Here is a 27,045-nt window from a genome sequence, read left to right on the forward strand (position 1 = left end):
CTCGTATTAAGGCGGCCTTGTATCAAGTGACTGCGAACCCTCCATACGCATGTTTAGTCATTCTAATCTCAATTGCTCTACTTCTCATTGTCATTAGCGACCCTAAACACGAGCCCCTGAACTTATCTCTCTTCCTTTGCAGCTTCAATGATCCTGCGGAGACCCAATTTTTAATATCGATGGTGGGCAGTATAGACGAATCATCTTAAACCTCCTTGACGAAGGATGAATCAAGCGCTCTGTGAAATCATCCTAGAATTCGAGTCATCCATCCATCGCTAGGTTGAGACATTGTTATTAAGGGAAGATTTATGGATCAATGTCCCAGCAACGGTCCCTACATGCATTTGCCAACTACAATTCACGTTCAGGACGAATGAGCAGGTTCCCGATCTTGGTGCTGAGCGACGTAACAAAGCCAAGAAAACAATCTGCTTCTCATGTGCACTCACAATCAATGGATAGAAGTATATCTTCGTATGTGAACATAAAGCAATGGTGGTACTGCCCGCATCATCAAAATCCATGTAATCTCAGTGTTCCCTACCTTGTCAAGTTACTTCAGCCATGGCCTTCGAGTCTTGCAATCCTAATGGGAGCTGTAAGCGAGCTGAGTTCCAAGGACGAACACTGCCAGACTTTGGCAACCTCGTCCCTACTCCACCTCTTACCTTTCTACATTGTAAAAGATTGAATGGAAACCGCGTGGCTGGTATTTCGTGGCTTCTCCGGAACACCTAGGTACTCCACGCTTTGGCCATGCATGGAAGGAGGTTGAGGTGAATTGCAATGCAATGGCGGTCCAGACCATGGCTTCGGACGAAAGCAGCCAATCACGGGGGCTTGAATCTGCATGACGCTGCAGACATCGGCCGAGGAATGGTGCGTCGCGCCCGTGCCCAGTCTGCACCTCCAGAGATGTCTTTCGGATCGTGAATAGACTGGCCAAAGCCTTTGGTTTGGTGCGAGGCACTGGGCCTCTGTGGAATCAGTGCGCATGCAACTGAGGTAAAGGGTTCTGGAATCCCCCTCCGGTCGAGCTGTATGTTACGCAGGTCAATGTCTGGCCCGCAAATGAGATACTTGGCCAAGGCGCCGTTTTAGACACTGTCTTCCCCGACATACTGGCCGCAAAAGTCACACTGCAAATACGAGCTTACCTCTAGACGATCAGTATGGGAGACTTCAACTCTTTCCACATGAGTAGCTTGGGTCCTCATATGAAAATCGGTTGTCGACACCGTGTGGCTGGTCTGAAGGGCAGGCTATAAAGGATAGGCTTTTGCCGAAGGCTGTTGGCATAATCGGCGACAGAACTTCGTTGACTGACTGACACCAGCGCTACACGGAGCCGTTGAATCTTGATAATTAAGCGTCAAGATCTGTGATGGACCCGGTAGTCTGGTCAGGACTCGGCTGCAGCTGGGTCCCGTTTTGCTCACGCAACCACTTGTTGCACGTGGATTCTTCTACTGGCATATACGGCGAATAGACATCCTATCTGCAGTAGGGCCTGGATGGAATTGACTGAGAATGAAAGGCCTCAGGACCCATGGCACTGGATACGCTCTGTTCCTGTGTTTCACGATTGAACCCTTCCCCTTTTGTGCTTCTTTGTCCATGTCCATGCGGCTCTCTTTACCTTCAAACTACTTTCCTTTTGGAAATGGTGCCTCTCTCATTGGTTTGAGGGTAACTTTGGCGTCAATGTGTAAGCGCGCTAACAGCCTTAGCTCTGCCGGACCTGCTCAGCCGTCACCGAGAATACAATGTCCGTTTCGCATGCCGTTAGACGCTAGAGACTTCGGATTCCGTAAGCTTCCCAGGCTGTCGGCAACACCCGATCTACAACACTTTGTAGTACAACGAAGCCTGGCTAAGAGGCATGTCAGCAGCGATGACAGTTCAAGTGCCTTCGGCTTGCCCATGGGGTAACCATACCACCGGGGCCGACATGATGGCTTGACCTTGCCACCGGACTTTCTGATGCGTCTAGATCGGATCGGAAGTTCATGTGAGAAAGTGAGAAAGTCTGAAAAAATGCATGGATCTTGACTTGATCTTCACATCTATAAAGACGGTGTATTCACATTAAGAATTCTGACTTCTTGGCATCCTCTCTCAGACATCTTCCACAGCAACCACTGCCAAGACACTGCACGTCTTCCTTCCCGTCGACCGCATCATCGCCCCATCTTTCTTTCGCAATGCACGCTTCAAGCCTCCTTCTCGCTGGCCTCTTGGCATTCGCCAATGCCGCAGTCCTCCCTCACGCTGAAGATGCCTCTTCTGCTGCCGTCGTCGCCAAGGACCTTGGCACCCGCGGAGGAGCCAAGTGCCCAGCGGTCTGGAAGCAAGTCAACACTGAGCTCAACTCTCTCTTCATGAGTGGTCCCCAGTGCAACGATCTTGCACGCGCATCCATCCGCGCAATCTTCCATGACTGTGGCTCCTGGGACACCTCCCAAGGCCTCAACGGTGGCTGCGACGGCTCGCTAATTGTCGGTGTGAACCCTGATGTCGAACTCAACAGGAGCGAGAACAGGGGGCTGCAGAAAATTGCCGGTGTTCTACAGGATCTTGCAACCAAGTACAACACTACCGTTGCGGACATGATTGTCTTCGCTGGAAGTAAGTCTCGCTATGAAATCGGGAAAGCCCCGTGGAAAGCTTTATTTTTGCTGATCTCTCCACGCCTCAGATGCTGCGATCTTCCTCTGCCCCGGTGGACCCAAGGTGAAGACCTTCATCGGCCGTGCGGACAGCACCACATCTGCCAAGAATGGTGGCTTGCCTGACGTCTTTGCCTCCGCCGACGTGCTCGTTGCACTCTTCCAGAAGAAGGGCCTTGACGCTGAGGCTCTTGCTGCGCTCCTGGGGGCTCACAGCACCTCGACGCAAAACTTTGTCGATACGACCAAGGCCAACGCGTCCCAAGACTCAACGTAAGTGGCCTAATCATGTCATGAAGTTCGAGTTCGCTATCTCACTGCTGATCATCCACAACTAGGCCTGGAAAATGGGACGTCAGCTATTACAAGGAGACATACGACTTCGCGACTAAGGGCACTGCTGCACCGGGCGTCTTTGTGTTCCCATCGGACTCCAAGATCTCCACCTCTTCCTCGGGAGACATCGGAAAGAAGTTCCAGGGCTTCATCGGACAGCAAAATAAGTGGAGCAGCAGCTTCACTAACGCGTGAGTTACTTGATGATGAGAAACTTGTATGTATGCTCGATTACTGACGCGGAGTAGCATGGAGAAAATGGCACTGTTTGGAAATGATAAGAACAACCTGGCCGATTGCACCGACAGTATCACCAGGCTCTGAGCTTTTACAGTAGTGGCTCTGCGTTGATCGCATGTGCTGCATGTGGCGACGACTTGATGTTAATATCTTTCTTTCTTTGGGGGCTGTACGTTAGCTGCCGGTGTGGTAGATCTCCCCATTTCACGAGATTTATGTCGTGATAGAGTTTAATGATTAATGTTCAGTACTATAAAATGTTAAACAAAAACACGTAATCTGACCTGACCCCGAATGAGTTGTGAAATGACTTTCGGTTTATCAAAAGATACTATATGGATTGAAATAAACTTCCAATCGTTAGCGCAAGGTCCGATTCTCGATTTCCTTGCGCAAATTCTGTATCTTGGACTCTGATCCTAGTAGACAAGATAGATTATTGATGGAATGAATTGAACGTACTCACACTTATACCTAGGTACCTATATCAAGTATGTTCATACAAGTTCTTTTCATGTTTATTACTTCGCAATAATCGGCTTCTCTTAATCTCTCACTTAGTTTAAGCAACCTTTGGTAGGTGGCAAAAACATTTGATTAATTGTTTCAGCCTTGATATCAATAGACGTTGATCCATTGCATTGATAGTTGTGGGCATTTGAAAGGCAACACCTGTCCTAGATCTTTCGTGAATAAGACAATACAAAGAAATAATTAATCTCTCAAATCCACTGAAGATCTAAACACCCAAGCCCGCAAGTGACTTTTGTCCTTCATCCGTAAACATCATCCTACCATTGAAGTACCCAACAAACCAAACTCCCAGATACCGCCAGTGCCACCACCAGAAATGGTCCTGGGCACCGAACCATCCGAACACGAGATCCAAGTTATAACATAGGTTGTTGCACCCCCCTAGAACCAGGACGCTCAGGATTGAGACGAAATGGACTGCTCGCCTCCCGTAGATGCGATCGACAATGAAGGCGTTGATGAGGCCTCCCATGGCGCCTCCCATGCCCAGAGGGCAGAATACAATGGTCCACATGAGCTTAGGGAACATGCTGCGCCATCCTGAAAAGACAGCAATGCTGACTATGAGCATTGCAACTTCGAAGACAAGGGAATTGAGCCAGAAGAGGAGAAATGGACGGAGGTAGATAGCACGTCGCTTCGAGGCTGTGGCTTTGTCCTCGTCAGCGGTTACTATTACCTGATAGACTGGTTGAGACATGTTTGGAGAGTCTTCTTCGACGACTCTGTAGATCTTGGTCGTCGATATGTTTGGGGCCTTGTGAAGATGTTTGTACAAGTTGGAAGATGTGAGACTTTGGACGTAGGAAGCTGGAGCTGTCTTTGAGCCATGGTTTTATACACACCTCAGGTATTCAGACCAGACCGGTTGGATTTCTTTTGTAGTTCCACACCTATTACTTTCTCACATGGATACATTGAAGAGTCGAAACTGTGAGTAAAGTGCCAGCCGAGACGGATTACTAAACACGACCAAGGGTATCCTCGGCCGTCTTCTTACTCCATACCCCGTGATGCGGTGGATTTGGCCACACATCAGATGACTAGGGTCCCATTCGTCGCAACTCATTGCTAGCTCCTCAAATAGCCTTCCCAAATCCACGTATCCCTCGGATGTACCATTCAGGATTAATATTCTATGTCCTTAGTTCAGTTAAAGCTGAGAATGGAATTTTCTGGCTCTAGTGGGGGTAAGTACGTGGAAATGTACTATGTTAATCACACAGAGGTCTGATGTATCATCACTGCATCACCAAGGAATGACTAGACATTTTCGCCGTTCCATATCTAGAAGTTTCAGAACGGTTGTGTGATCTTCATGTTTTTAAAGAATCCAAAAAGTGCTCGAATGAACGCCCGACCTCTATGTCGCTGATTCGAGGTGTGATAAAGAAACGTCCGGTATGGAAGATGCGTGTATGGTCATCATGTCCTCAGTTCTCTGAGTACCAGCAATAGATGATGGCTATTATCCCGGATCTCCGAGACCGACCTGGCAGGAACACCTCAGCTATTGTATTTGGTGTGAGTCAACATTCGGGCAGAATTCACCTACTGCTGAGCTTCACTTACCAATAATGATGTGCGGCACGTATAGTACTCTGCTGAAATCGAAAGCATAGTCTGAGCTAAGTGGCCTTATCCGTCACCTTTGACCAAAGTCCTACCTGAGGAAGTAAAAAATGACTCGTATTTTCCTAGATGACAAGAAGCGTTTGAATCGGGCGTGCGTGATTGTTGAATATCTTAACAACTGAGAAGTTGATAACATCAAATCGGGGCAAAACTAAGAAAGACGGGGGGGTCTTCCGGAAATGTAAAAGTCTCTGTCTGCAAAGATCCACGACACTTCCTTCGACTTATATTGTTAGTACACCGAGACCTGCATGGTCTTGGGAGGTGATAACAGACTGGCTGGAACAGAGGAAAGAAGAAAACATGAGGGCCATGTTGCAGTTAGAATGATCTACAGCCTCTACGTGGCCTAACACTGTTCTTCTTTCTGAGATTACATGTTCAGAGGGGGTCTCGCCGTGGTCTACGATGGGCTCGAGCGCAAAGCTTATGCTGTTGGAACCAGGCACATCTGCCGGACGAGCTGCTTGTCCGAGTGGAGCTGACAGAATGCAGGAGGAATGATCTGTGAGTTCAGTTTCACGAGGCTGAATTGGCTTCTTCGGACGGTCAATATACTAACAGCCCTCAAATTTTGTCCGTGCCAAAAGCTTCTCAAGCCTCCAAGTTATCAACTCCATCTGCACGTTGCAAAAGCGGGTGGTTAGCCACAGCGGGAAACACCGAAACCAACCTCAGCCGCAAGGCAGCGCCATGATACTATTCTGCACAACCGACCCCTCATATGCCGGCCCTACGGTCTTCTGTTTGGAAACAATGAGGTGGTTGAGTTGCGGGAGCGGCTGAAGTTCTGTGCACCATTGCACTAATTGAGTCACGAGCAGGGCAACGAAGATGTGCACAGCTCTTCCGCAATGAAGTTTCCAGAATGGGCCGAAGTTGAAATGGAAGCTACTACAACGCGCTTATTCTGAGTGTGTTTGAGGTTGTTTGCCATGATTGCAGCCAGGACAACCATAACAGTCTGAGCGAGCCTCGAGACAAGGTCTAGAACAACGTGAAGCCAAGCACTCTGATAAGTGGCATGCTGATTAAGGTCAATCCATCGAGTCTTTGCGCCAGCTGAAAGCCTGTCTGAATCAGCCATTGTGATCCTTCTGAGCCGTTCGGCGAGACAGCTGCCAAGCCGCACGCGGTCAGTCACGACGCCTGGGTTCGCCCGCGAGCAACTAGACTTGGAAGCCTGCGCAGAAGAGCTTATTACTACTAGACATGCATGTAGACTAGTGCTTAGAAAGAAACGTCCCCTCCAATTTCTCGAAATATGACTCGGTTGGGGGTGCACAGGATGTGGCGCGTTCCTGATTAATCCCCCCAAGTTCGCGCCATGTCCGCATAAAAAGAAACGGCTTGATCTAGCGTGCGTGGTGGCGCCCTCACCACCCGCCGCTGATCATTTGCCGCGCACCAAAAGTCGATCGTGGTCAGATCCTATGCTTGTCCGAGCACAAGGCTAGAGGGAGGGAAAGGAAGGCAATCGGAAAAAATAGCAACTGCGCCGGTGTTGTTTGAGAAATCTTAGCCGCCATCGCCGGTTATCCCACACACGTGAGATTGTACTTCGCGCCTAAGATTATCTGGGGTAACTCAGGGGGTTGAGAAGAAAGTCAGAGCGATCTACAACTCTGAAATGGCCAACATGGCATGGATATATAAACACTGCACATGGACTGTCGATCTCCCATGTCTAGATTATCAGTCAACAGCATCAAAACAGCCACCCGCCTTCAAAAGCCTGCTTCTTCGTCCGCTCCAACATCACTCGTTACCAGTCACTCTTTGATTACTCTCATTCCAACAACCATCAAAATGAAGTTCACCACTCCCATCGTCTTCCTCGCCGCTGGCGTCATTGCGACCCCTACTCCCGAGCTCTGCGCCCGTGAGCTCAGCCAGGTCAACACCATCATGACCACCGTCCTCAACGGCATCCAGAGCCTCGATGGTTCCATTTGTGCCTACGCAGGCGGTGATGGCAAGGATCTCGAGGATGCCTCTTCTACCATGCTCACCACCATCCGCACTGCCACTTACAACGCGGTTGCCATGTTGGCTCTGACCATGGATGAGGCCATCGCCTTCCAGCCCCTCTCTGACGAGCTCAACGCCGCTGGCGACAAGCTTCTCGTTGACCTCAGCGACAAGGTTCCTTCATTCGCTCAGGCTGGTATCTGCGACAGCACTCTTTCCTGGGTTGCTCAGATTGGTAAGTCGCTTTGATGGCACAGGGTTCCAAGACCACGCCGCTAACATCTTCCAGGCGGAAACGTCCACACTCTGATGACTTCCATCTCCACCAAGTTCCCTGCCGGTGGCAAGGGTGGCGATGAGATCACTCACTTCGATGGTATCTTCCAGGAGATGCAGGACAAGCTCAGCACCTGCGCTACCGGCGGCAAGGGCTCCTCCTCCGGTTCCTCCGGATCTTCCGGCAGCTCCTCCGGCGCCGGCAACGACAACAAGGGTGTCGGAACCGCCACCAAGGCCGTCACCGCCGCTACTGCCACCGCCTCCGTTACCGCCCACACCAACGGCACCCGCGGTGCTTCTCCCACTGCCACCACCGTTGTTACCGCTGGCGCTGCCCTGATGACCTTCTCTGGTGCCGGCTTGGCTGCCGCCATCTTCGCTCTCGTTCTGTAAATCTGCCTGCCCTGATGACCTTCTCTGGTGCCGGCTTGGCTGCCGCCATCTTCGCTCTCGTTCTGTAAATCTGCCTTGTGCAATTTTGAACGGACAACAAAAATAGCCGCTAGGGGGCCGCTGGGGGTGGAACTCTGCACATATGTGACCGAACTTCTTGTTTATACGGGGCTGTCCATACACGCGCGCACCTCGATGAAGTCATGATATATTTTAACAGGAGGGGCTTGTTCTTGCAAATAATGTGTAGTCTGTCACATAGATACCAACAAGAATTTCAGACGATTTAATTCACAAACACGCTTTCTTCGTGCTGAATTTAAGTGAGATGAGATGACATGCTGCAAGGGTTGTGAACATTGTCTCGGTACGTCGAGGTGCTTACCAACCAGGCACATCCTAGCTGGCAGCAAACGTATCACTGTCTCTGAGGTGCTGCAAGGCCTGCGACAAAAAGTTTGGAATAGATGTTTGCGTTGCATGCGAAATGCCAACTCAGCAATAAGCTGGGCTTAAAAAAGGAAGCCCATTACCGGTCATGACCTAGACACGGCTTGCAATGCTTGCAATAGAATTACCCAGGCGTGCCGGGGTGCGTGGGTGCCAGGCAACCTGGTCCGAGAGCTGGAGAACTTATTCCCCGCCCATTCCCGCTTCACCGTGCGTATCGCAGACTTCCTGCCGAAGTAATAGTGTACGACTGTATTGCCCCTTGCTCGTGCTAGCAAAGTAACAACTTGGGTCCAAAAAACACGTTTGAGGCAGTCGGGCACAATCAACTTCCGTGCAGTCACCAACCCAACATACGGGCCAGCCATGGCGTTAGCTCGAGAACATATAGCCATAAACACAGTTGTAGTTCATTAGAAGACCCTTGCCCCTGGAGTTAAATGATAGAGATGTCACATTATGGTAATACAGAGGTCTCGACTACTTGACGTGTGCCAATGTCCCCAACTAAGATGGTAGGTACCTCATTCTGCGGCGTTGCTGGCGCAAGTCCAAGGTTTCGCGGAAGATCCACCTTTCGCGATGGACTCAATAGAGACCCACAATCCAAGTACACATAGCAGGACTCCCACAAGCAAAAGTAGCGAAGACCCCGCGAACCGGCACTTCTGCTGCCAGGTTGAGAACCAGTTGCCCTTGTGCATCCAGAGCCAGAAGATACCTGGCAGTCCAAAGGAGAACCAACTGGCAAAGGCAGCAGAGACCAGCCCTAACAGATTGTTGAAGACGGGGATGGATTCGGAAATCACCATGCCGATTCCCCAGATACCCAGAGTGATGAGAAGCCAAGAGATTGTCGATACTCGGGTTCTTCTGACAACATGCTTGGTGTTGCCAAAGATACGTGTGAAAACGTACTGAGAAGCAACGTGGGCGTAAATAACGGCAGCGATGGCAATCGTGGGAATAGCAACACCCCAAATCGCTTTCCTGATAGTTGCGCTACCCGCTGCAGACAAAGCCGGCGAAGGAACATCGGGACCCACGTAAACGTAGATGATGACGGCAGCAATGATGTACAGGGTTGTATCCGTGATCTGAAGGAAGGCAAGTGCCTTTGGCCAGTCGTCGGGGTTCTTGAATTCGGCGATTACGCTGAAAAAGATCGAATGGCTTGCTGGAAGGGCATTTTGTAAGTCAAAGTTCCATGGATGTCCAATCTTCTGACTGGTTGGTTTACTTACAGAATGCACCTGCAATGTTGGTGACAGCCAGAAAAGCGGGAGAAAAGCCGAGAGACTTGAAGACGTCGATTGACCCACTTCCAATGGGCTTCTCGATGGCAACGTCGATGACCGTGATTAAAACAGCCACAACGATAGATACGCAGGCTTGCGAAAGTTAGCAACCGTCCATGGCAATCAATACCCATCTAATGACTCACAAGTTGCTGACATCCAGCTCGTCCACTTCAAGGTCCTAGGAACGTTGAAGACCCAGAAAACCAGCATTCCAACAGCAGCCCAGACGACGGTACATGTTGTGCTATTCGTGAGAGTGTTCATGCAAATAGTCCACATGAGAATGTGACCTCCCATGAGGAAAACTTGCAGAATAGTCTGGGCCCATCCGAAGACCTCTCGGAAGATGCCACCCATACCAATGGGCCTTCCAATTAGCTCGACCGCATCGCCGAAGTGCTGGACGAAGGGGTACTGTTTCCGGAAATCGGCAAGGAGAAGGCCAGAGTAGGTCGCAAGAGCGCTGATTACGCAGATGAGAATGACTCCGGGGACCAGTCCAACAGTTGCAAGGACGGACGGAAGCGATAGAATTCCTAGAGAGACTGTCTCTGCGACGAGAACGATGCCTCCTTGCCTGTACCAACGTCAGCACATCTCTCGGTAAATCTTGCCGTGGAAGAAGCCTACAGCCAGTGTAGTGTCTTGAAGTTGATCAATTCGCCTTCTTCTTTCTCGATGATACCACCCGAGCCTGTCGAAAATGCAGGTGGCGCAGTGGGATCTTGCTCATGGCCTTTCGATCCTTGATGGTTTGGCATATCCTGACCCTCAGGATCGACAGGCGCCCTCATTGCTTCAGCCTCGTTCCCCATGATTTCTGGATTGCGCAATCTGGGGTAGAACTCGGTAAGCAGGAACCGAGTGGTGGGAAATCCTGGGCTCGATCGCGATTCCCTCACAATTCGACTTGCTGAACCGCGGAGAAGGTGGAACCAGTCAGGCTCGGTGGAGCGTTCGAATAAAGTCGATCGAAATCAACAGGCCAACATGAACACGCAGCTTGGATCGGTGGAGAAATGGCTTGTTCCTGCAGCGGTTAACTTTGAGGGGCCCCGGATTCTGAGTTGTTCGGGAACGGTTCTCGTCGGCATATGTTTGAGGGAAGAATGTTTTCAAGAAGGCGACATTCCGGTTCCTCTCACATTCGGCAACCTTGGATTGACTCACGCGGGCTCATTCCGCGCCACCTGAGCCGACCAAGGCGTAAATGACATTCGGTTCAAGATTTTCTGACACGATCAAAAAGAAAAGGCATTACTGGATCTGGAACCTCCGCCTAGAGAATGGGACGGCGGGCGAAAATTCAGCAGTTCTTGTTACGTCTTTCAATCCACTTTTGGCCCGCACGGGGACGCCAAGATCCGCCTTGTTCTCGCCAGCGGCATGTTCAGCGGTACGACTTTGGCTGGTCTCGCCTCATAATGAAATGTCAGTAAGATATGTGCCTTCAGTGAGTCTTATCTAAGTTTAATTATGAATGGTTAGGGGTGTTGTCGTTGCCGACGGAAATCTGAATGACATACGGTTTGATGCAATGCATGATAAAGTAGGTCATTACGACAAGCCGGGGGGAAACCCCCAAATCTCCCCTTAACCACCACATCTATTGGCACGATGCTTGACTCACCACTACAAATATCACAGAGGACAATGACTTGGCCACTCAAAAAGGTTCATCAAGCACGACTGACGCCCTGGAGATCAGGTTCTCGACGAGACCAGTCTCTATCAGTGGTCTAGAGGCTTGCCAAAATGGCATCGCTTTGGATTCAGACTTTTCTACTCATTTGTGGGTCATTAGTCACTCGGCCCAGATGATCTCATAGCGGCGGGTGATCTGCCCAAGACCGCGGGCTGGCGGCAGCACTTAAGCCAAACAACATTGTGGGGAAACCAGGGGACTTGTCCACTATGTGCCCCACATTGTGAAGTCAGGGTCCAGAGGCTTGGAGCTTGGGTCTCAGCTCTTTGATAACACGAAATGCTCGACGGTGAGAATGCTTATCTTCTGAAAGATTCAAATGAAGAATATCACTTCTTTTTGCGGATCTCGAGAATCTGTTTCCAAGATTCTTTGGGTAAGTGCGAACAATTTGAATCAGTTACTTAACTGTAAATATGCTTGTTTGAGTAAGGGACAACGGAAGGGACAAAACGTTGTAGGAATGGAAAACCCCTTTCGTGAGACTTCCAATTCTGAATTTGCAAAAAGAAATCCCAGCATGATGGATATCATTTTCCAACGTCAACATTCTGATTTGTGGGACTACAAATGGGATAGATTCACTTGGTTAAGAATTGTTGATGGACAAGCATAGATTTAATCTCACACTACCTAAATGCGAAGCGAGTGGACAAGGAGTGATTCGCGTTTTCAGGCGTTACACGCCAACCCCAATTCGAGAATAACACTAGAAATAGCCTGTCCAGAGCACATTATGTTGGTGTCAAATCAAAGCCATAGCACTCTTCCCTCTTTCTCTCTCGTCCAGGCTGAATTGAATGTTCAAACAGCACAAGTGCCCGTCTCGCAAAGGCAAGGCTTACCAGCCGCAGCGCAGTTTGAGCCGTACGACCAAGTATTATCAGCAGCGCAATGCATCTTCAAGTTTGCAAAGAGTTAACATAGGCTTCAAATCGAATTCTCCGCGAAATCCCTCTTTACTCTTCAAAACGTACCATATGTCCACCGTTAAATTCGCATCTGATCTGGCCGACAATATCGCAATGTGCGCCTGGCGGTACGCCGCATTCGCGCTTCAACAGAGCGGTTGACAGAGCTTGACCCGTGAAAGAAGATACGGCAAAGGTCGTAAGCTTCATAGTGAGGGCTAGTGAGTTTGCTTGTGGCTGGGTGCTTATAAAGAAGACTGGGAATGGATCCAACGTGATGCTAGTAGGTTCTGAGTTTGGTGGTGAACATGAGCAACTGAGTTAAAGGATATTGCCTTATCTATTTCAATTATCATGTTGGCTTTATTTGTGGCAGCATGAGTCCCCACGCCGTATTCAGATCAGCCCATGTCTGGGTTGTAACCTAGAACACAACAGTACGGATCATTCTAGTGGTATTACCTTCGTTCGTTGATGTCAGACAACCAATCTCACCTTCAAGAAAGATGTGTATGATCTGGTAAGGCTAGCATTGGGTCGGAAGCAGTGCCACATACTTGATATTACCGCTTGAGTCTTGATGACGGCAGATGTGTACTTAGACACTGTAGGTCGTCAGCATCGTGAAACGCCAGATCACATGCAGTGATGATGACCACTACAGAACCCTTGCGCATGATAGCACAGTCTATCAGCCGCATTGAGATATCTAGGTGTCAGTGTCACGTAGAAGCTAAGAACAAGAAGCATTGGCAGTTCCCCTCGTGACAATGTAATATGAGTTGCTTGTCTTCCCTGTACCTAGGTAGTCTTAGGTATATCCAGCGATTACAAGAGGAACAGACTGATTGCACGCTCAGTTGGAGTAAGTTGCCTTTCTTGATTAGCTCATCGTGAGTAAGCAGACTCACCCAGCAAGGTGCCTCAAGAAGAATATGTGCGTAATATGTAGTCCAGGCTGACCTGTAACGCAGGTCAGCTGATGTTTCAGTAAGCTACCTAGGTAACCTGCATGGACCCGTAATGAATTCTCATGATGACAAGACCTGTATGCCCAGCGCTGTACCCTGGCAATCGAGATCTGGCTGATGTGTTTCTTGCCTAAAACAATACTCAACCTCACAAATAGTGGCCATGAGTTAGTAAGTGAGCTGTTTACGAGCCCCAAAAGTGTAGCCATGTAATCAATTGCCTCCACCACAATCACAAGTTTGAATCACGGGGCATGGCTTTACTTTTTCAAACCCTCTCTAATTGCCATTCTGGGATTTTTCTAAAGGTCCTGAACTGGTAAAGGCTCGAATATCGGAGATTTTCGGTATCAGGAAGCAATGAGTAATGGCTCTCTACCTGACTGACTGCAAACATTCGACAATCATACGTCTCAATTCTGAACCATTCAGCGTAATGAATGCATGTGTCATTCAAAGAGCAACGCTTCCTGCGCCAGCCTCCAACCATCTCTTGGTGCCCAAGTGAGAGATGAACTCGCCACCTCTGCCGTTCTCAAGACTGGAGTCGTAGATGACCTTGAGAACATCATTGACAGAGTCCTCCGGAGTAGCGAGCGCAACACCGGGCGCATACTCATTGAAAATGGCGCCAGTCTTCATGAAGTACTCCTGGTGCACCTCGCTCACTGTCATAAATGCTGGTTAGTTTCGGGACTAAAAGAGTTCTGGTCCACCATAGTCGGAGGGGCTTACGCTTCTGGTTGTGTCCAGTGTCCACAATTCCGGGGCAGATGCTCATGAAAAGAACTCCGTCTTGGGCATACTGGGCGTGGAACTTGCTCACGGCCATGTTCACGCCTGTCTTGCTGATGGAGTAAGGGGCGCTGACTTCGAGGCGGTATTGGTTGGTCATCTCATGATCGGCCATACCGGAGCTGATGGCAATGACTTTCTTGACATCTCCCTTGAGTATCAACGGCAAAAAGAGGCTAAATAGGTGGACATTGCCAACGACGTTGATCTTGAAACTCTTCAACAGGTCTTCTTCAAGCTCTTCCGGCTTTTCGGCTCTGACAGAAGTTCAGTGTCAGTTCATGATTGATCACTGGGAAATATGCTATGCCTCTTCAAAAGACGTACTGCTTTCCAATAGGGAGCCAGGTCGAGATAGGCGAGACATATGCTGCGTTGGCAATGAGGTAGTCAAGTTTGCCTCCGGTGATTTTGGAGACTTCCGGAACCGATTTCTATGCAAGCTACGTCAGCTTCCAGAGACCAAGACTTTAGCGTTTTGTGCTAATTAGAATTTGCAAACCTTGATGCTTTCGTAGTCGGCTAGCTCAAATTCCACAATGTGGACATTAGGACGGTCTCCGAGCTCCTCGGCAATCTTTTTCTCGACAGCTGCCTTATCGCGAACGCTGCCAATCACAGTATTATTTGCGTCCTCGGATAATTTCTTGAGGAATCCCCACTGGCATTCCAGTCAGTTCTACCTTTTCAAACACAAAGGTCAAGGAAAAGCTCAAGGGCTGACTTACGCCAATGCCGCGGTTGACTCCTGTGACGAGATAGGAAGGCATCTCTGAGTGTGTATGGCAAACTTCCAACGTGATGTGGTGGTGAAATTGGATTTACTATCTGTCGAAGTTGAATGCTGAACCTGCTGGTGTAGTTGATGTGATGAGCCCAAATGATGGAAAGGATAGAGGCATCATGGTAGTTTATATACACACGTATCCTCTTCAATCTCGTATGTTCGGTTTCCATGCCCCTCCCGATTTCGAGCATGGAACGAGTGATGTAATTGGGCCTTGCCCCAAACGAGTGCAACTTCCAACGAGATTATGCAGGTTGGAGGGACGCTTTCCACATTATCCTGGGCGCTATCAGAGGGTTTCTCCAACCCGGCGCCACATCATTGGGAGTTGCTGACCCTCGTGAAGAGGAAGGTTTCCACAGTTATTGCACATCTCGTAATGAAAGGTGCGCACCCGCCCGAAACGTGGAGGGAATTTCTCTGATCATCATCGAATTCTATATCGCATGAGTAAGCAATCGCATGCACAGTGACGCTAGGCAGAACGGCCACCGTTGCGTCTCGCAAAAAGATGCCCGCACTATTCGGTGCTTTTGTTCCCCATAAGATTTTGATTGGCCAGGCTCTCCAGAAGCTAGGGTGAGCATCCTTCGCAAAAAGTTGCCCAGTGAAATCGTCAGTCGGAAGTTTCCTAGCGTCTACCCTGGAGAATCGCACTAAGATGGCGTGCATCTTCGACCCCTGAGACAACGCCGTCTCACCGCTTAGAAATCAAAGCGAAAAGTGGTCAGCTTCATCTTTTCTAAATGATCTATCTAAACTAGAGTCAGCAAGCAACTTTTTGCGAATGGAATTGTGATCATTATCCCCTTCTTCGATACAGGATCACCTCATTTCTCTCGATGATACAGAGAACATGACGAAATCAAAGAATGCAGCTGCCGCAACATCGTCGAAGAAGCGCTGTGGGACTTGCATAGGTACGCTAAACCCGATAGGCTCTAAGCACACCAAAACGAACCGTCTGAACGCATTTCCCTCCATTGTCCGCTTGGATTATGCAGAGAGCTCTAATTAGCAGGTACCCTAAGTATTGACGGTTCCGGTAGATCGCAAAGTCAGTTGTGACCGCCGGTTTCCACGCTGTACGAGCTGCATCAAATCCAACCGCAAATGCCAGGGCTACGGACTTCGATTGTCCTGGCCAAGGGCTACTGATGGCAAGAGGTCACTTATCAGCCGAGCCGCAACATTCCCTCGGGCCAATAATACTCCAGGTCGATTACATATGATCAACGCAACCTCATGGGACATCGAAGTACACAACTTCCTCATTGCTAGGCGCATGATACGTCCCATCATGAAGTATCCACTGCCATGGTCCTCGTCTGGGTCAAACGCCACCGATCAAAGCCTTTTCCGTTTCTGTAAGTACGAGAATTCAGAACTCCCTCGGAGAGCGGCATGCCTGACCGTGGCTCACTCTTTTCAGTTCGAGAGACTTTGAGACCCAATCTTTCAAGTTTCAGCAGTCAACCCCTGGGAGAAGCGTTACTTCGAATAGCCCTATCGGAAGTCTCCCATGCTGGTAAAGCCTTGCAGCATGCGTTGCTTGCTTTTTCAGCACAGTATCGGTATGGACCGGTATTTCGTGCCGAAGAGCTGAAACTATCGGCCTTGCGTGCTCTGTCTTTGTCAGCTGCGGAAGGCATGTCCGCCCACAAGGCAGTTCAGCACGTAGCAGCTGGGATGGTTCTTTGCATGTTTGAGGTATGATATTTTTCTATTGTATCCTAGACCTTTACACAAGCTTTGTGAAGATCATATACTGTTCTATGCTGCATAGGGAATTCTGGATCATTCTCACTCACTATTCTTGCAGACCCAAAAGAGCTCGCACTCAACAAACCATTGGCTTTGCTATCTACGTTCTTCACGAACACTCATTGAAAGTGTCTCGCTGGAGAAATTCTGGAGGGTCTCAGACGCTCCCTTGTTGCTGGAGTGGGTATCATATCATGAGATATTGGCTCGATTCAGCCTTCGCCATTGGAGGAAACCCAAAGCGCTGCTACCGAGTCAGGTAATTTGCGACACAAGACCGTTTACTTCGCCAGAGATGAGGAAGAAAGCCCGTGTGGAGCTTTCGATGATCATGAGCCAAGCATCGTTGGAAAGTAAGCGATTCTTTCAGCCGTTGGGCCTTCTCTCCGAGGTGGTTGCGGAAATCCTGCCATCCGACAATCCCGAGACCCACACACAGCAATATCGATGCAAGATCAAAACACTCAAAGAAGAAATCGAGAGCTTGCGGGTTACAGCATCGTACAGCCTCGCGGATCTGAAGTCGGAGAGGATCGCCGCGAAATCTGAAGTATATCGACTTTCAACGCTGGTGTACCTAAGTCGCACTACCGATCAAGGCGAGCGAGAGGATTCTGGCGTAGCTGCGTTGGTCGAACGAGGACTACAGCTCCTTCCTTTGATGGGCACCTGTGAGAGACCATTGCCGCTTCTCATATTCGGATGTGAAGCGCGCACCGACGAGGAAAGGCTTCGTATCTTGAAGCTGGTTTCGAACGCGGAAAAGACTCTTCCTGATCGCGAACTTCATTCTGTCAAAAAATTACTCCACGCTCTTTGGACACAAGATGATCTGCATGCCGACAATATTCTCAAGCCGACTTACATAGAGAAACTGTCGGCTGTGTTCAGTGCCAGCGAGTTGCTTCCTCACTTCGCTTAGCTTGGCTTCAACAATGTTGTTGTGAAAGCAGCATTAAAGACCCGGATATTTGTACCTCAAGCGCACCACTACCAACAAGCAAATTGTGCTTTCTCCTGCAGACTAACATATTTCCGTGACCTTATTGTACTCCCGCGTGGTAGAGTGCTGCATTGCATGGCTTACGAAAGCTGGATACATACATCCGACAATCCCGTCCTCAGGGAGAAAATCTACAAACACGGACATTGTACACCCTAGGCTTGACTGTCGCAACTTTTCTCAATCATCAAATCAACACCATTGAAGACGCCCAACCAAAAACTTTGCCAAGCTGACAAGAAAGCTTCCCCGCAATCTCGACAAACTTTCAAGCTGCCCATGCAGCAAGATGTCTGGGAAAGTTGGCTTCTAGACGAACCCTAGACCCCGTCCTTCATCGACCGGACCAATCCAGCCGAAGAAGTGGGCCCGGGTGGAACGCGGAGATCTCCCGGCATCTGTCTAGGTTCGGACCAAGCTACGGCAGCCAGCTCCAGCCAGTAATATCTTGCCGAACCAAGGTGTCAAACCTCCGAGCTTCCCCCCAACCAGGCGATGCTACCATTCCCTAGTCTCCGAAAATCGATGACGTTCCCTCTCCGAAGAGCCCACGAAGCCGCAACTGCCATGCCGCACGCCGACAATTTGAGGCCCGTGACGTAAGGTTGATAGTTTCGTTCCGGATGAAGCAAGGATTGAGAAAACCATAAGAAGTCGGTCAAGTATCACATAGCATGAGGAAATAATTAGTGTCGCAGTTCAAACTGGGGGATAGAGCATCACAGTTAAACATGTCGAAACCAGTCCTCGTTGTCATTGGCACCGGCTGGGGTGGATTCACCCTCACTCAAAAAGTCGACCTAGCGAAATACGATATCAAGGTCATTTCGCCAATTCGAACAATCCAGTACACTCCCTTGCTGGCCAGCGCGGCATGCGGGCTATTCAACTTCCGCCTTGCGGAAGAGCCGGTCAGGCGGAAGCACAGGACGGAAATGGACTACTACAAGGCTTTTGCGGAAGATATCGACTTTGAAAAGCGGATAGTCCGATGCAAGACCGATGCACCCACCGCAGGCGAAGACCCGACAACCTTTGAAGTGAGGTACGACAAGATTTGCATAGCGCCTGGATGCGATACCCAAGACTTCGGCACGCCAGGCGCGAAGGAGCACGCTCTTTTTCTGAAGACGACCAATGATGCTCGCTTGATCCAGCAGCGCATCCTCCAAATGCTCGACAAGGCGTCTCTTCCAACGACAAGCGAACAGGATCAGCTAGACTATCTCAACATTCGAATTGTCGGCGGCGGAGCTATTGGTATTGAGGCTGCCGCCGAGCTATGGGATCTGTGGTTCGAAGATATGCGTTTTCTGTTTCCCCACCTCGATGGTAAGGTGACCATCACCATTCACGACGTCGCGGCCAAGATCTTGTCGACATTTGACGCAAACTTGAGCGAATACGCTACTAGTTCGTTGCAAGGGAAGCATGTCAAGATTAAGACCGGGTCACACATCCAAAGCGTTGAAGCCGATGCGATTTTCACGAAGGAGGACGGGCGTTTGCCGTACGGACTACTGATTTGGGCTACGGGCAACAAGGCAAGCTCCTTGGTTGAGAAGCTGCCTGTCAAAAAGCCAGAGAGCGGTCTGCCTCGCATCTTGACAGACAAGTACCTCCGCGTCTTACATCCAGATGGAAGTCCAATGAGCGATGTCTATGCGCTCGGTGACGCCGCCGATATTGAGGGCGAATCACTACCCACTCTGGCTGAGGTAGCTCTGCAAAAAGGCGAGTACCTCACGACCATTCTCAACTCGAATGCCGATCCTGTACCTTTCAACTACAGGCAGAGAGCACTCTTAGCCTATCTAGGCCGCCACGACGGTATCATTGGTGGTAAGCAAGAGTGGACGGGAATGAGCGCGTGGTTGGCTTGGCGTTCTGGAAGTCTGGGCTGGACGAGGAGCTGGAGGAGGAAGATCATGATCTCAATAAGCTGGTTATTCATCTGGCTAGCAGGCAGAGATATTGCGAGACCTTAGGTAATCTGATGAGAAGTTACGCATAGGTGTGTGTATCGAACCACAGAATGACAAAACGACACCAAAGTTAACAGTGAACGGGTTAAATTTACTTGTGATTGCGATATTGGTTTATGACGCCGATGCTTTGGTGATGAAGTGTATAATTATTCTGTCAAGTCTAAGGCAAGTAGAAAAAGCAATCATAGACCACTGTGCGCATCATGTCGTTGAAACCGAAGCCGTACAACGTCCAACGCAGAACAGACTAGGTGATAGATGGAGAGTGACAGCTATATGTGGAGCGAGTAGTTTCTATTACCTGTCAGCATATTCATTTGATCACACATAGAGACACAAGCCTCACAACCCCACTTGACGCAGCAGTAGTCAGTGCCACCGGTGTGCTGAGAGCAAGTGTACCCAGCAAGACATCCCTGGAAGGCGCAAGTGAACTTGGAGCCGTAGCAAGCACCGATGTCGAGGACCTCAGCGCGGGGCTCCATCACCTCAGTAGGCGCAGCGGTGGCGGTAGCAGACAGAAGCCCAAGGGCAAGAACAAAGAATTGAGAAGGCTGGAAGAGCATGGTGACAAGTATTTGAATGAGTGACTTGAAGTGAGGTTCTTGTGTGTGAGAATGATGGGAGGCTGCAGTGAGATTCAAGTCCAGGAACAGCGCGACCCGTCTCTATTTAATATTCGCCAGTAGCTCTGTTGTTGATGATTGCAGCGTTTGGCAATCGATCGGGTTTGCCGAATAGTACTCATCTCGCATTCGCTCCATAACGAGAAGCCAAAGTCGTCAGCGCATATGAATCTGCGGATCTGATTTGGCAGAGTCTTCTTTTCACATTGACTCGTGTTGTCCGAAACTTAAACTTTTGGCTACCGGGGCTATACGCCATAGAAAAACAATGCCCTACATTATCAGATTCATAGAGAGTGCAAGATTAGAGGTGCTACCGAGGGACCTGACCACGGGTGCTATTCGTGCTTGACTGCTAATATTTGAGGTAGCGTCCAGAGATTACGAACACGGCTTAGTACATGTATGTACATCGAGGAAACCAGAACCGACTCCGTCTGCTTTCTCTCCTGCGTATTCAGCTGGCAATCCTTTGAACAAATGGCCGTATGAAGAGAATTTGCGCCAGATCGTGGAGCGTCATGTTGGAACTGCAATTGCAGTGGAGACCGGAACAAACTCCCTTTCTGGGTTCAGTGAATACAGCACGGTTTCAATGGGTTCAACTCCGCGATACTGACATGCCTGTTGGTATTCCTGGCAAGATAATATGATTATAGCTTGATCGGCAGATATCCTTTGTAAAGTGGGTTAGAAGACCTGCTTGAGTCAGTCAACTAATGTATGTGTGACAGGGAACCGGAGCGGCAGAAATCTTTAGCGACATGCCTACTTCCATTACGCGTATTTCTACTTCAAGCCAGTCAGACAAAGGCTGCAATCACGATTTGCAAGTCTGACAGTCTGACAGTAAGCATCGCATCTTGATATACCTAAATTCTATTCGAATCCCGGCATCATAGAGGTCATCCGTGTTGACTTATCACCAGAACCACTAAAGACATTGATAAGAAGAATCGCACTCGCATGTTTAACAGTCTCAGACGCATTGCAGTTTCGGCTCTTATTCCAATCCGGCATCTAGGAGGGAAGGTCACTTTCACAACAAAGAAAGCGTCACAAGCCTGCCCAGGCGTTGTCAATATAAGAAGGTTTCGTTATAGCTCATCCTGTCTGAAGCTGATGTCGGATGACATTTGACGGAGTTAAGGCGGCCGGGGAGTTTGGGGGAGTGGGGGAGAATGAAAATCGGTTCCAAATGTTCTCGCACTGAAGGCTGACACACCGGGGTTAGGTAGTTGCTGATATCAAGGCTTGGTGGTCCACGACGAGTGAAGAGACCGGTGTCAACTGAATGATTCTCCGAGAATATGGAGGGTGCCCGCCTTTGAATTCGAGTGTGCGTCTTTAGGTACCTACTTCAAGATATATGTGATCCCCAACAACTTATTATTGTGGGCTATCTCACTTACACATGAGTCGACGTGGTCCCATATGTGGCGGAGTTATCCGATCTCCACTGGATAACAAAATCAACAACGCCTTACTTCTGAGGAACCAGATGGTTTTATGATAAGTCTCGTTCTGAGATGATAAGTTTCAATAAGAGTACGTCAAACCAATTGTTCAAGGAGGCACATCCCCAGCTGCAGTTATGTGCGCATGCAAAGCCTCAATTAAACAAGCAAATCGACTCAATCCACGCCAAGCTATGAGGTCTGATGATTTGCTGGATAACTCCGTCTATCAAAGGGACCCAAATATCTGGTCCTTTCATGTATACTCTGCTGATCGGCGTGGAGTATGGTAGGAGAGTGGGAGTCAGGGCACAATACCAGCCCCCGGGGTACCCCGAGTCCTGGGACCTGGGGGAGACGATCCTTATTTCCCCGCGAAAACCCTTACCCAGCGCCCTCTCCGGATGATATTAAAGTCGTCGCATTGCATCTCCACCACTTTACCCAGCTACTCATTCGCATGACATCCGACCATAGAGCGTTAGGTACACTGCGAAGGAGACGACAACTGCCAAGACTGAGAATACGAGATTACAGGGAAGAAATACCGGTCAGGGATCGCGGTTCTCCAGAGTTCAGGCTGTGGCGGGCGGGTCAGATGCGATTTATATTAATACCCCATTGAGTAAGGATCCCGTTCGCCAAGAGGTGTGAGTCTAGACAACGAAGCTTGTCGCTCTGATCACCCTTGCAGTAATGACCTCAATTCATGTACCTTCAGCCTCAGATCACAATGTCAACTTGGAAAGTTACTTTCAGATGCATCTTCTTTATTGTCCTATCAACTATATATGCCCAATATGACACCTACAAATCTCAAAAATGGGAGAGCCAAGGTCCAATACCAAGGCAGCGAAGTCTTATAAACATCCTCATTCCATCGTAAGAAACAGCGCTCCCCCGCTCATCTCTGATGAGGGAATCCCAACTCCTCCGTGTACAAAGGTGAGCGAGCTGCGAAGCGCTCTTGGCCGACGGAAAGGGCGGAACGTCTTCTCGCCCCCCGCGGCTGGCTTTCGGTCGGTCTGACGAAATTTGCCGGTTCTTGACGAGAAACCGCTTACGCGCCGTTGCCGTTGTAGGCAACCAGGTTGGGGGAGCTGTTGAGGGTACCGGTGATCTTGCCAGAGGTACCGAGAGCCTTGATGCGGGCAACGATGGAGGCGGGGGTGCTGAGGCCCTCGACGGACTGGAGGTAGTTGACGAGGCCGGCGACGTGGGGGGAGGCCATGGAGGTACCGGAGATGGTGTTGGTGGCGGTGGTGGAGGTGTACCAGGTGGACAGGATGGAGCTGCCGGGGGCGAAGATGTCCAGGGAAGTTCCGTAGTTGGAGTAGGAAGCAATGGCCCAGGTGCTGGTGATGGCACCGACGGTGATGGCGTTGGCAGCGTTGGCAGGGGAGACGTTGGCGGCGTTCTGGGCCTCGTTACCGGCGGCGACGACGGTGGTGACGCCGGAGTTGTAGGCGGCGTTGATGGCGGTGGTCCAGGCGGTGGAAGCGGGGCCGCCGAGGGACATGTTGATGACGGACTTGCCGGCGCGGCCCTTGGTGGTGATGTCGTTGACGGCCCAGTTGTATCCGTCGAGAATGACAGAGGTGGAGGCGGAGTTGCCGACGAAGACCTTGACGGAGATCAGGGAGGTAAGCTTGGCGACACCGTAGGTGGTGGAGCCGATGGTGCCAGCAACGTGGGTGCCGTGGCCGAGGGTGTCGGTGTGGGCACCGCCGGCGGCGTTGTAGCCGAGCGAGGCGCGGCCGCCGAAGTTGGTGTGGGCGGTGTTGATGCCCGAGTCGACGACGTAGGCGAAGGTGCCAGTGCCGCCGGCGCTGTCGTAGATGTACGAGGTAGAGCCGGAGGTCTTGTGGGAAATGGTTCCGAGACCCCAGGGAGCACCAGTCTGGGTGACAAGGGCGCTCAGAGTGTAGATCTCGTCACGCTCAACGGCAGCGACCTATTTGTAGTGTTAGAGTGGGCTCTTACAACGCGTCGGAGCTTGGAATCTTACCTCAGGGCTGGCCTTGATAGCCTCAATGGTGGCATCGTCGAACTTGCCAGAGTATCCCTGGAAGGAGTTGAAGGAGTAGGTGCGCTCGGCGCCGGTGAACTGGCGCTTGTCGAGGCTGCGAGAGTGAACATCGTTGACCCAGCTCAAGTGAGAGGTGAGGCCCTGGGAGCCGACGGAGCTCTTGAGGGTGATGATGTAGCTGTTCTCAGCCCGGGTCTGGACCATGGTCTCGGCAGCTCTCTCCTTGAGAGTGGGAGCAGCGAAGCCGCAGGTAGCAGCTGCGAGCAGCGCGAGTTGCTTGAAACCGACCATTTTGACTGTCGATAGACCGAGATGCAGGAGTTGGAGTTGGGATTGTAGGAGAGGATGAGGGGTGAGGAGTGAAAAGAGACCGAATATCGTGGGTCGTTGAAAGCTGTTATATAGATTTCCTCCTCGTCATTGAAACCGAGTGAGGCTCGATGTTCGTCCGTTGCATGTCATGTAAGTGGCTGGCTCATCCAGGCCCTCGATGGTGCATTACTGCTTGCAGACAGAGTTCCGGGGCGCGCTTCGAGAAACAGTACGTACATGATTCGGACCCTTGCTCGGAAAACAGCCACCGCCGCAGGGTCCAAGTCGGGATGAACCTGTCAAACTTGGATATGTCGCCAAAAGTTGCACTGGCGGTTGCACAACAAGTGAACCCAAGTCGATAAGACGACACGGTCTGCGGAAAGGGGAAGGAGAGTACCAATGGCGCCATGTGGCGACATAAAGCAGCCATCTCAGAAGCTTGTGCGACAAAATCAAAAATAGGAAGTTGATTGACGGCGATATTGGTGATGCAGCAAGCTGGGTGAGAGAGGAGGCATGCTAGGCCGGCTTGGCAATGCAACAAAGCTATCAGATGGTCGCAAGTGACTTTGAGATTGGGCGGTAGACAGTTTTTGCAGGCATGTCAAGCCCTCTGTCGTCACCTGGTTAGATACAACCAGTAAGCTTTGAATGATACCAGGACTTACAAGACAAGAAGCCAACATTCCGAGGATCAATATCGCGTGGTGGAGATACGCGTCCCGCGGGCACGGGAGAGAAGCGGATAGAGCCTCGATAAACAGCTGTTGTGGGCGCCGCTGTTAAACGGAAATGCAGCGGTGACAACATCGGCATTTGAACGGCCCATTGGAGTGGTCTTCCAACCCCATTCTTCGAGCAGTACAAGGTGAGAGTTGTCCGAGCCAAATGCCGCCAATGATATCGAGTTGTCGAATACTAATCGCCATTAGCAATACCTCAACGTCCAGTCCTAAGACCGGTACGGTCCTCGGAACGGCAGTGCCAAGGCTTTTTTATGCATAAATTCAGGATGCGGTGGATTCCCGAACTCTCGCGCCTGACCCCTGTAGGATGGTCGAGAAACGACGGCTTTTCTGTCCTGCTAGACCAAAAGTCTATGGACCCGAATTAATGGCAGCTGATGCGTATGAGGTCGCTTTGCAGGTTGTGAATGTCGGTGTTGGTGATGTTGATGGCCTCAGCGCCCACTCAAATCCAAAAGTTCCGACCTATGAGATCTTGGAGACTTGGGCCACCTTCATTGTTGCTCCCCATCTCCATCTCTAAACAGGGCTTGAGCTTCAAATGGATGCATCGGGGGTCCGGGGTGGCAGGCGATATCACAGGCCATGGCGAAGCTCTGGTTCGTCGGAGGAGGGTTGATCCTCGTGCGTCAAGGCGATGTTACCCCAGGTGAGATATCTCGCCTTCCTAATCCGGCAGTTGGCCGTGGAGCGTGACAGTCGGCGATCGGGGTGGGATGATAAGTTCTGGGGGAATTGGGGGCTGCCAAAATGCACCCCAGGAGAGGATGATGGAGGATAGGTAGTAAATGGCGAATTAGTCGTGATAAGTGCCACCGATGAGTGAATTGCTGCATTTCCATCGTTGATTCTAGAGCGAAGTGTTCGTTGCACGACGGTGGATCGCATGTGGCGGGCGGGTATGTTAGCGCCAGGCTCAGACCAAGCAGCCCGCAGCTGGTTGTCTGTGGCCTGTCGGAGAGCATTTCCGAGGCGGAATGTGTGTAGACCTCCGCGTCTCCTGCCATGGGTCCCAAAGGCCAGCTGCAAAAAGCCAGCAATGTACGCGCCGTTGTCTGTTGCATGGACATGGAGCACTCTGTTGTGCCCTATTCTGATTGTGGTGAGTTGTCTTGGATGCATATTCTTGTTTACCTGCATGCAAAATGCCAACAGAGCCAGGGAGCCAAGGCAGACAGACGTTGATGTCAAGGATTAGAGCTCCTGTGGAGAATCTGGATAGGAGGGAAAGACAACCCGCAACAGAAGATCCCTGAAGCAACTCATCGTAGCCCCTCACTCCAGATCTAGAGCCCCCGAACTTGATTGAGCACGTAACGAAGGCCAGCAGCTTTCTCACGCAAGCAAAGCTGTCTTGCCCTTGAGAGCTCTGGTCCTCTTTAGGTTGGAGGAGGGTCTTTCGGGATGTTTAGATAAGCTGGTTGGTCTATAGCACATCTCGGCAAAGGCTAGCCTGTGCTGGGCTTCCCAAAGGTCCATGCCAGGGATTTTGGACCTTCACGCAATTATTAGCGCATATCAGCGCGTCCAAACTTGGGCGAGCAAGTGAAGTGCTCGCTGCGGTTGTTCTAGGCTTCTGACTGGACAGTTGCTCGTTGGAGACCCCTGGTTCCTGATCAAGATCCCTGAAAGGACGAACACCTGTACGCCGTCAGCAGCCACCCGCACCTTCGTTCGAAGAAGAGCTCAGAATAGGGTTGGCCGAGACATCTGTAAGTCCAAGCCTTCACAAGTCGTGGTACCCCGCATCCTTGGTAGCGGGAAACGCCACATGATTTTGTGGCTCGGCAAGATATCTCAAACATTGAATAATTGCTACCAAAATTGAATAAGTGTATCCGTCGATCGGCGACATTGTGAAGTGGAAGAAGAGAGAGGAATCCCGGGCGGCAAAAGATAAGATACCTTGGTACTTCGAAGCGGTAGGAGCCTCGTGAATCACATGCTGCAGTATACGTATCGGAGTACGTACTCTGGAGGGTACCCGCCTTTCCACCTCAGGGCGGGCCTCTCCGAAATTCCCGCCGGCAAGTGGGGGCTTGGGCCGTAGAAGGTGCAGCATATGGTCCGAGCGTCTTTCTATGGCACCGATAACGTGATAAGGTAGTGGGTTCTTCTGCTTTAGCGATGCTGACAT

At 50.4% G+C, this 27,045-nt stretch overlaps 8 protein-coding genes across 8 annotated transcripts; 4 read left to right on the forward strand and 4 right to left on the reverse strand.

Annotated features, from left to right (window-relative positions):
- Positions 1-2,207: 2,207 nt before the first annotated feature.
- On the forward strand, positions 2,208-3,332 carry HER10_EVM0005054 (versatile peroxidase VPL1; the record flags this gene model as incomplete). The annotated part of the gene is made up of 4 exons (XM_035474679.1): positions 2,208-2,631; positions 2,702-2,945; positions 3,011-3,199; positions 3,257-3,332. 4 exons carry the CDS (start codon positions 2,208-2,210, stop codon positions 3,330-3,332), a joined length of 933 nt encoding a protein of 310 aa, XP_035337175.1.
- Positions 3,333-3,987: 655 nt separating this feature from the next.
- On the reverse strand, positions 3,988-4,482 carry HER10_EVM0010945 (uncharacterized protein; the record flags this gene model as incomplete). Its single annotated transcript, XM_035480389.1, has 1 exon — positions 3,988-4,482. One exon carries the CDS (start codon positions 4,480-4,482, stop codon positions 3,988-3,990), a length of 495 nt encoding a protein of 164 aa, XP_035337668.1.
- A 2,744-nt stretch (positions 4,483-7,226) lies between these two features.
- On the forward strand, positions 7,227-8,060 carry HER10_EVM0007623 (uncharacterized protein; the record flags this gene model as incomplete). The annotated part of the gene is made up of 2 exons (XM_035477175.1): positions 7,227-7,623; positions 7,678-8,060. 2 exons carry the CDS (start codon positions 7,227-7,229, stop codon positions 8,058-8,060), a joined length of 780 nt encoding a protein of 259 aa, XP_035337378.1.
- Positions 8,061-9,034: 974 nt separating this feature from the next.
- HER10_EVM0011529 (transmembrane amino acid transporter) lies at positions 9,035-10,626 on the reverse strand (the record flags this gene model as incomplete). Its single annotated transcript, XM_035480959.1, has 3 exons — positions 9,035-9,809; positions 9,939-10,388; positions 10,442-10,626. 3 exons carry the CDS (start codon positions 10,624-10,626, stop codon positions 9,035-9,037), a joined length of 1,410 nt encoding a protein of 469 aa, XP_035337716.1.
- Positions 10,627-13,604: 2,978 nt separating this feature from the next.
- Positions 13,605-15,348, reverse strand: HER10_EVM0012866 (short-chain dehydrogenase). The gene is made up of 5 exons (XM_035482246.1): positions 14,922-15,348; positions 14,696-14,854; positions 14,521-14,627; positions 14,134-14,450; positions 13,605-14,066 (listed from the first exon to the last, which is right to left on the reverse strand). Exons 1-5 carry the CDS (start codon positions 14,961-14,963, stop codon positions 13,852-13,854), a joined length of 840 nt encoding a protein of 279 aa, XP_035337827.1. The 5' UTR covers positions 14,964-15,348; the 3' UTR covers positions 13,605-13,851.
- Positions 15,349-15,836: 488 nt separating this feature from the next.
- On the forward strand, positions 15,837-17,666 carry HER10_EVM0012919 (uncharacterized protein; the record flags this gene model as incomplete). Its single annotated transcript, XM_035482296.1, has 4 exons — positions 15,837-15,900; positions 16,030-16,347; positions 16,413-16,690; positions 16,803-17,666. 4 exons carry the CDS (start codon positions 15,837-15,839, stop codon positions 17,664-17,666), a joined length of 1,524 nt encoding a protein of 507 aa, XP_035337831.1.
- An 812-nt stretch (positions 17,667-18,478) lies between these two features.
- HER10_EVM0010617 (uncharacterized protein) lies at positions 18,479-19,735 on the forward strand (the record flags this gene model as incomplete). Its single annotated transcript, XM_035480070.1, has 1 exon — positions 18,479-19,735. The coding sequence occupies one exon, from the start codon at positions 18,479-18,481 to the stop codon at positions 19,733-19,735; it is 1,257 nt and encodes a 418-aa protein (XP_035337638.1).
- A 3,113-nt stretch (positions 19,736-22,848) lies between these two features.
- On the reverse strand, positions 22,849-25,657 carry HER10_EVM0010472 (subtilase). Its single transcript, XM_035479930.1, has 2 exons — positions 23,827-25,657; positions 22,849-23,772 (listed from the first exon to the last, which is right to left on the reverse strand). Exons 1-2 carry the CDS (start codon positions 24,136-24,138, stop codon positions 22,879-22,881), a joined length of 1,206 nt encoding a protein of 401 aa, XP_035337629.1. The 5' UTR covers positions 24,139-25,657; the 3' UTR covers positions 22,849-22,878.
- Between the last annotated feature and the right edge of the window lie 1,388 nt (positions 25,658-27,045).

Source organism: Colletotrichum scovillei, assembly GCF_011075155.1.
Source record: "Colletotrichum scovillei strain TJNH1 chromosome Unknown Contig00002, whole genome shotgun sequence".
Lineage (NCBI taxonomy): Eukaryota > Fungi > Ascomycota > Sordariomycetes > Glomerellales > Glomerellaceae > Colletotrichum > Colletotrichum scovillei.

Excerpts from the sequence above, each read along its gene's own strand:
- HER10_EVM0012866 (XM_035482246.1), bottom strand. The coding sequence starts at position 14,963 with ATGCCTTCCTATCTCGTCACAGGAGTCAACCGCGGCATTGGC. Across the intron at positions 14,855-14,921 it reads GAGTCAACCGCGGCATTGGC|TGGGGATTCCTCAAGAAATT; the intron begins GTAAGTCAGCCC and ends CTGGAATGCCAG. Across the intron at positions 14,067-14,133 it reads CACTGGACACAACCAGAAGC|TGAGCGAGGTGCACCAGGAG; the intron begins GTAAGCCCCTCC and ends CATTTATGACAG.
- HER10_EVM0010472 (XM_035479930.1), bottom strand. The coding sequence starts at position 24,138 with ATGGTCGGTTTCAAGCAACTCGCGCTGCTCGCAGCTGCTACCTGCGGC. Across the intron at positions 23,773-23,826 it reads CTATCAAGGCCAGCCCTGAG|GTCGCTGCCGTTGAGCGTGA; the intron begins GTAAGATTCCAA and ends CACTACAAATAG.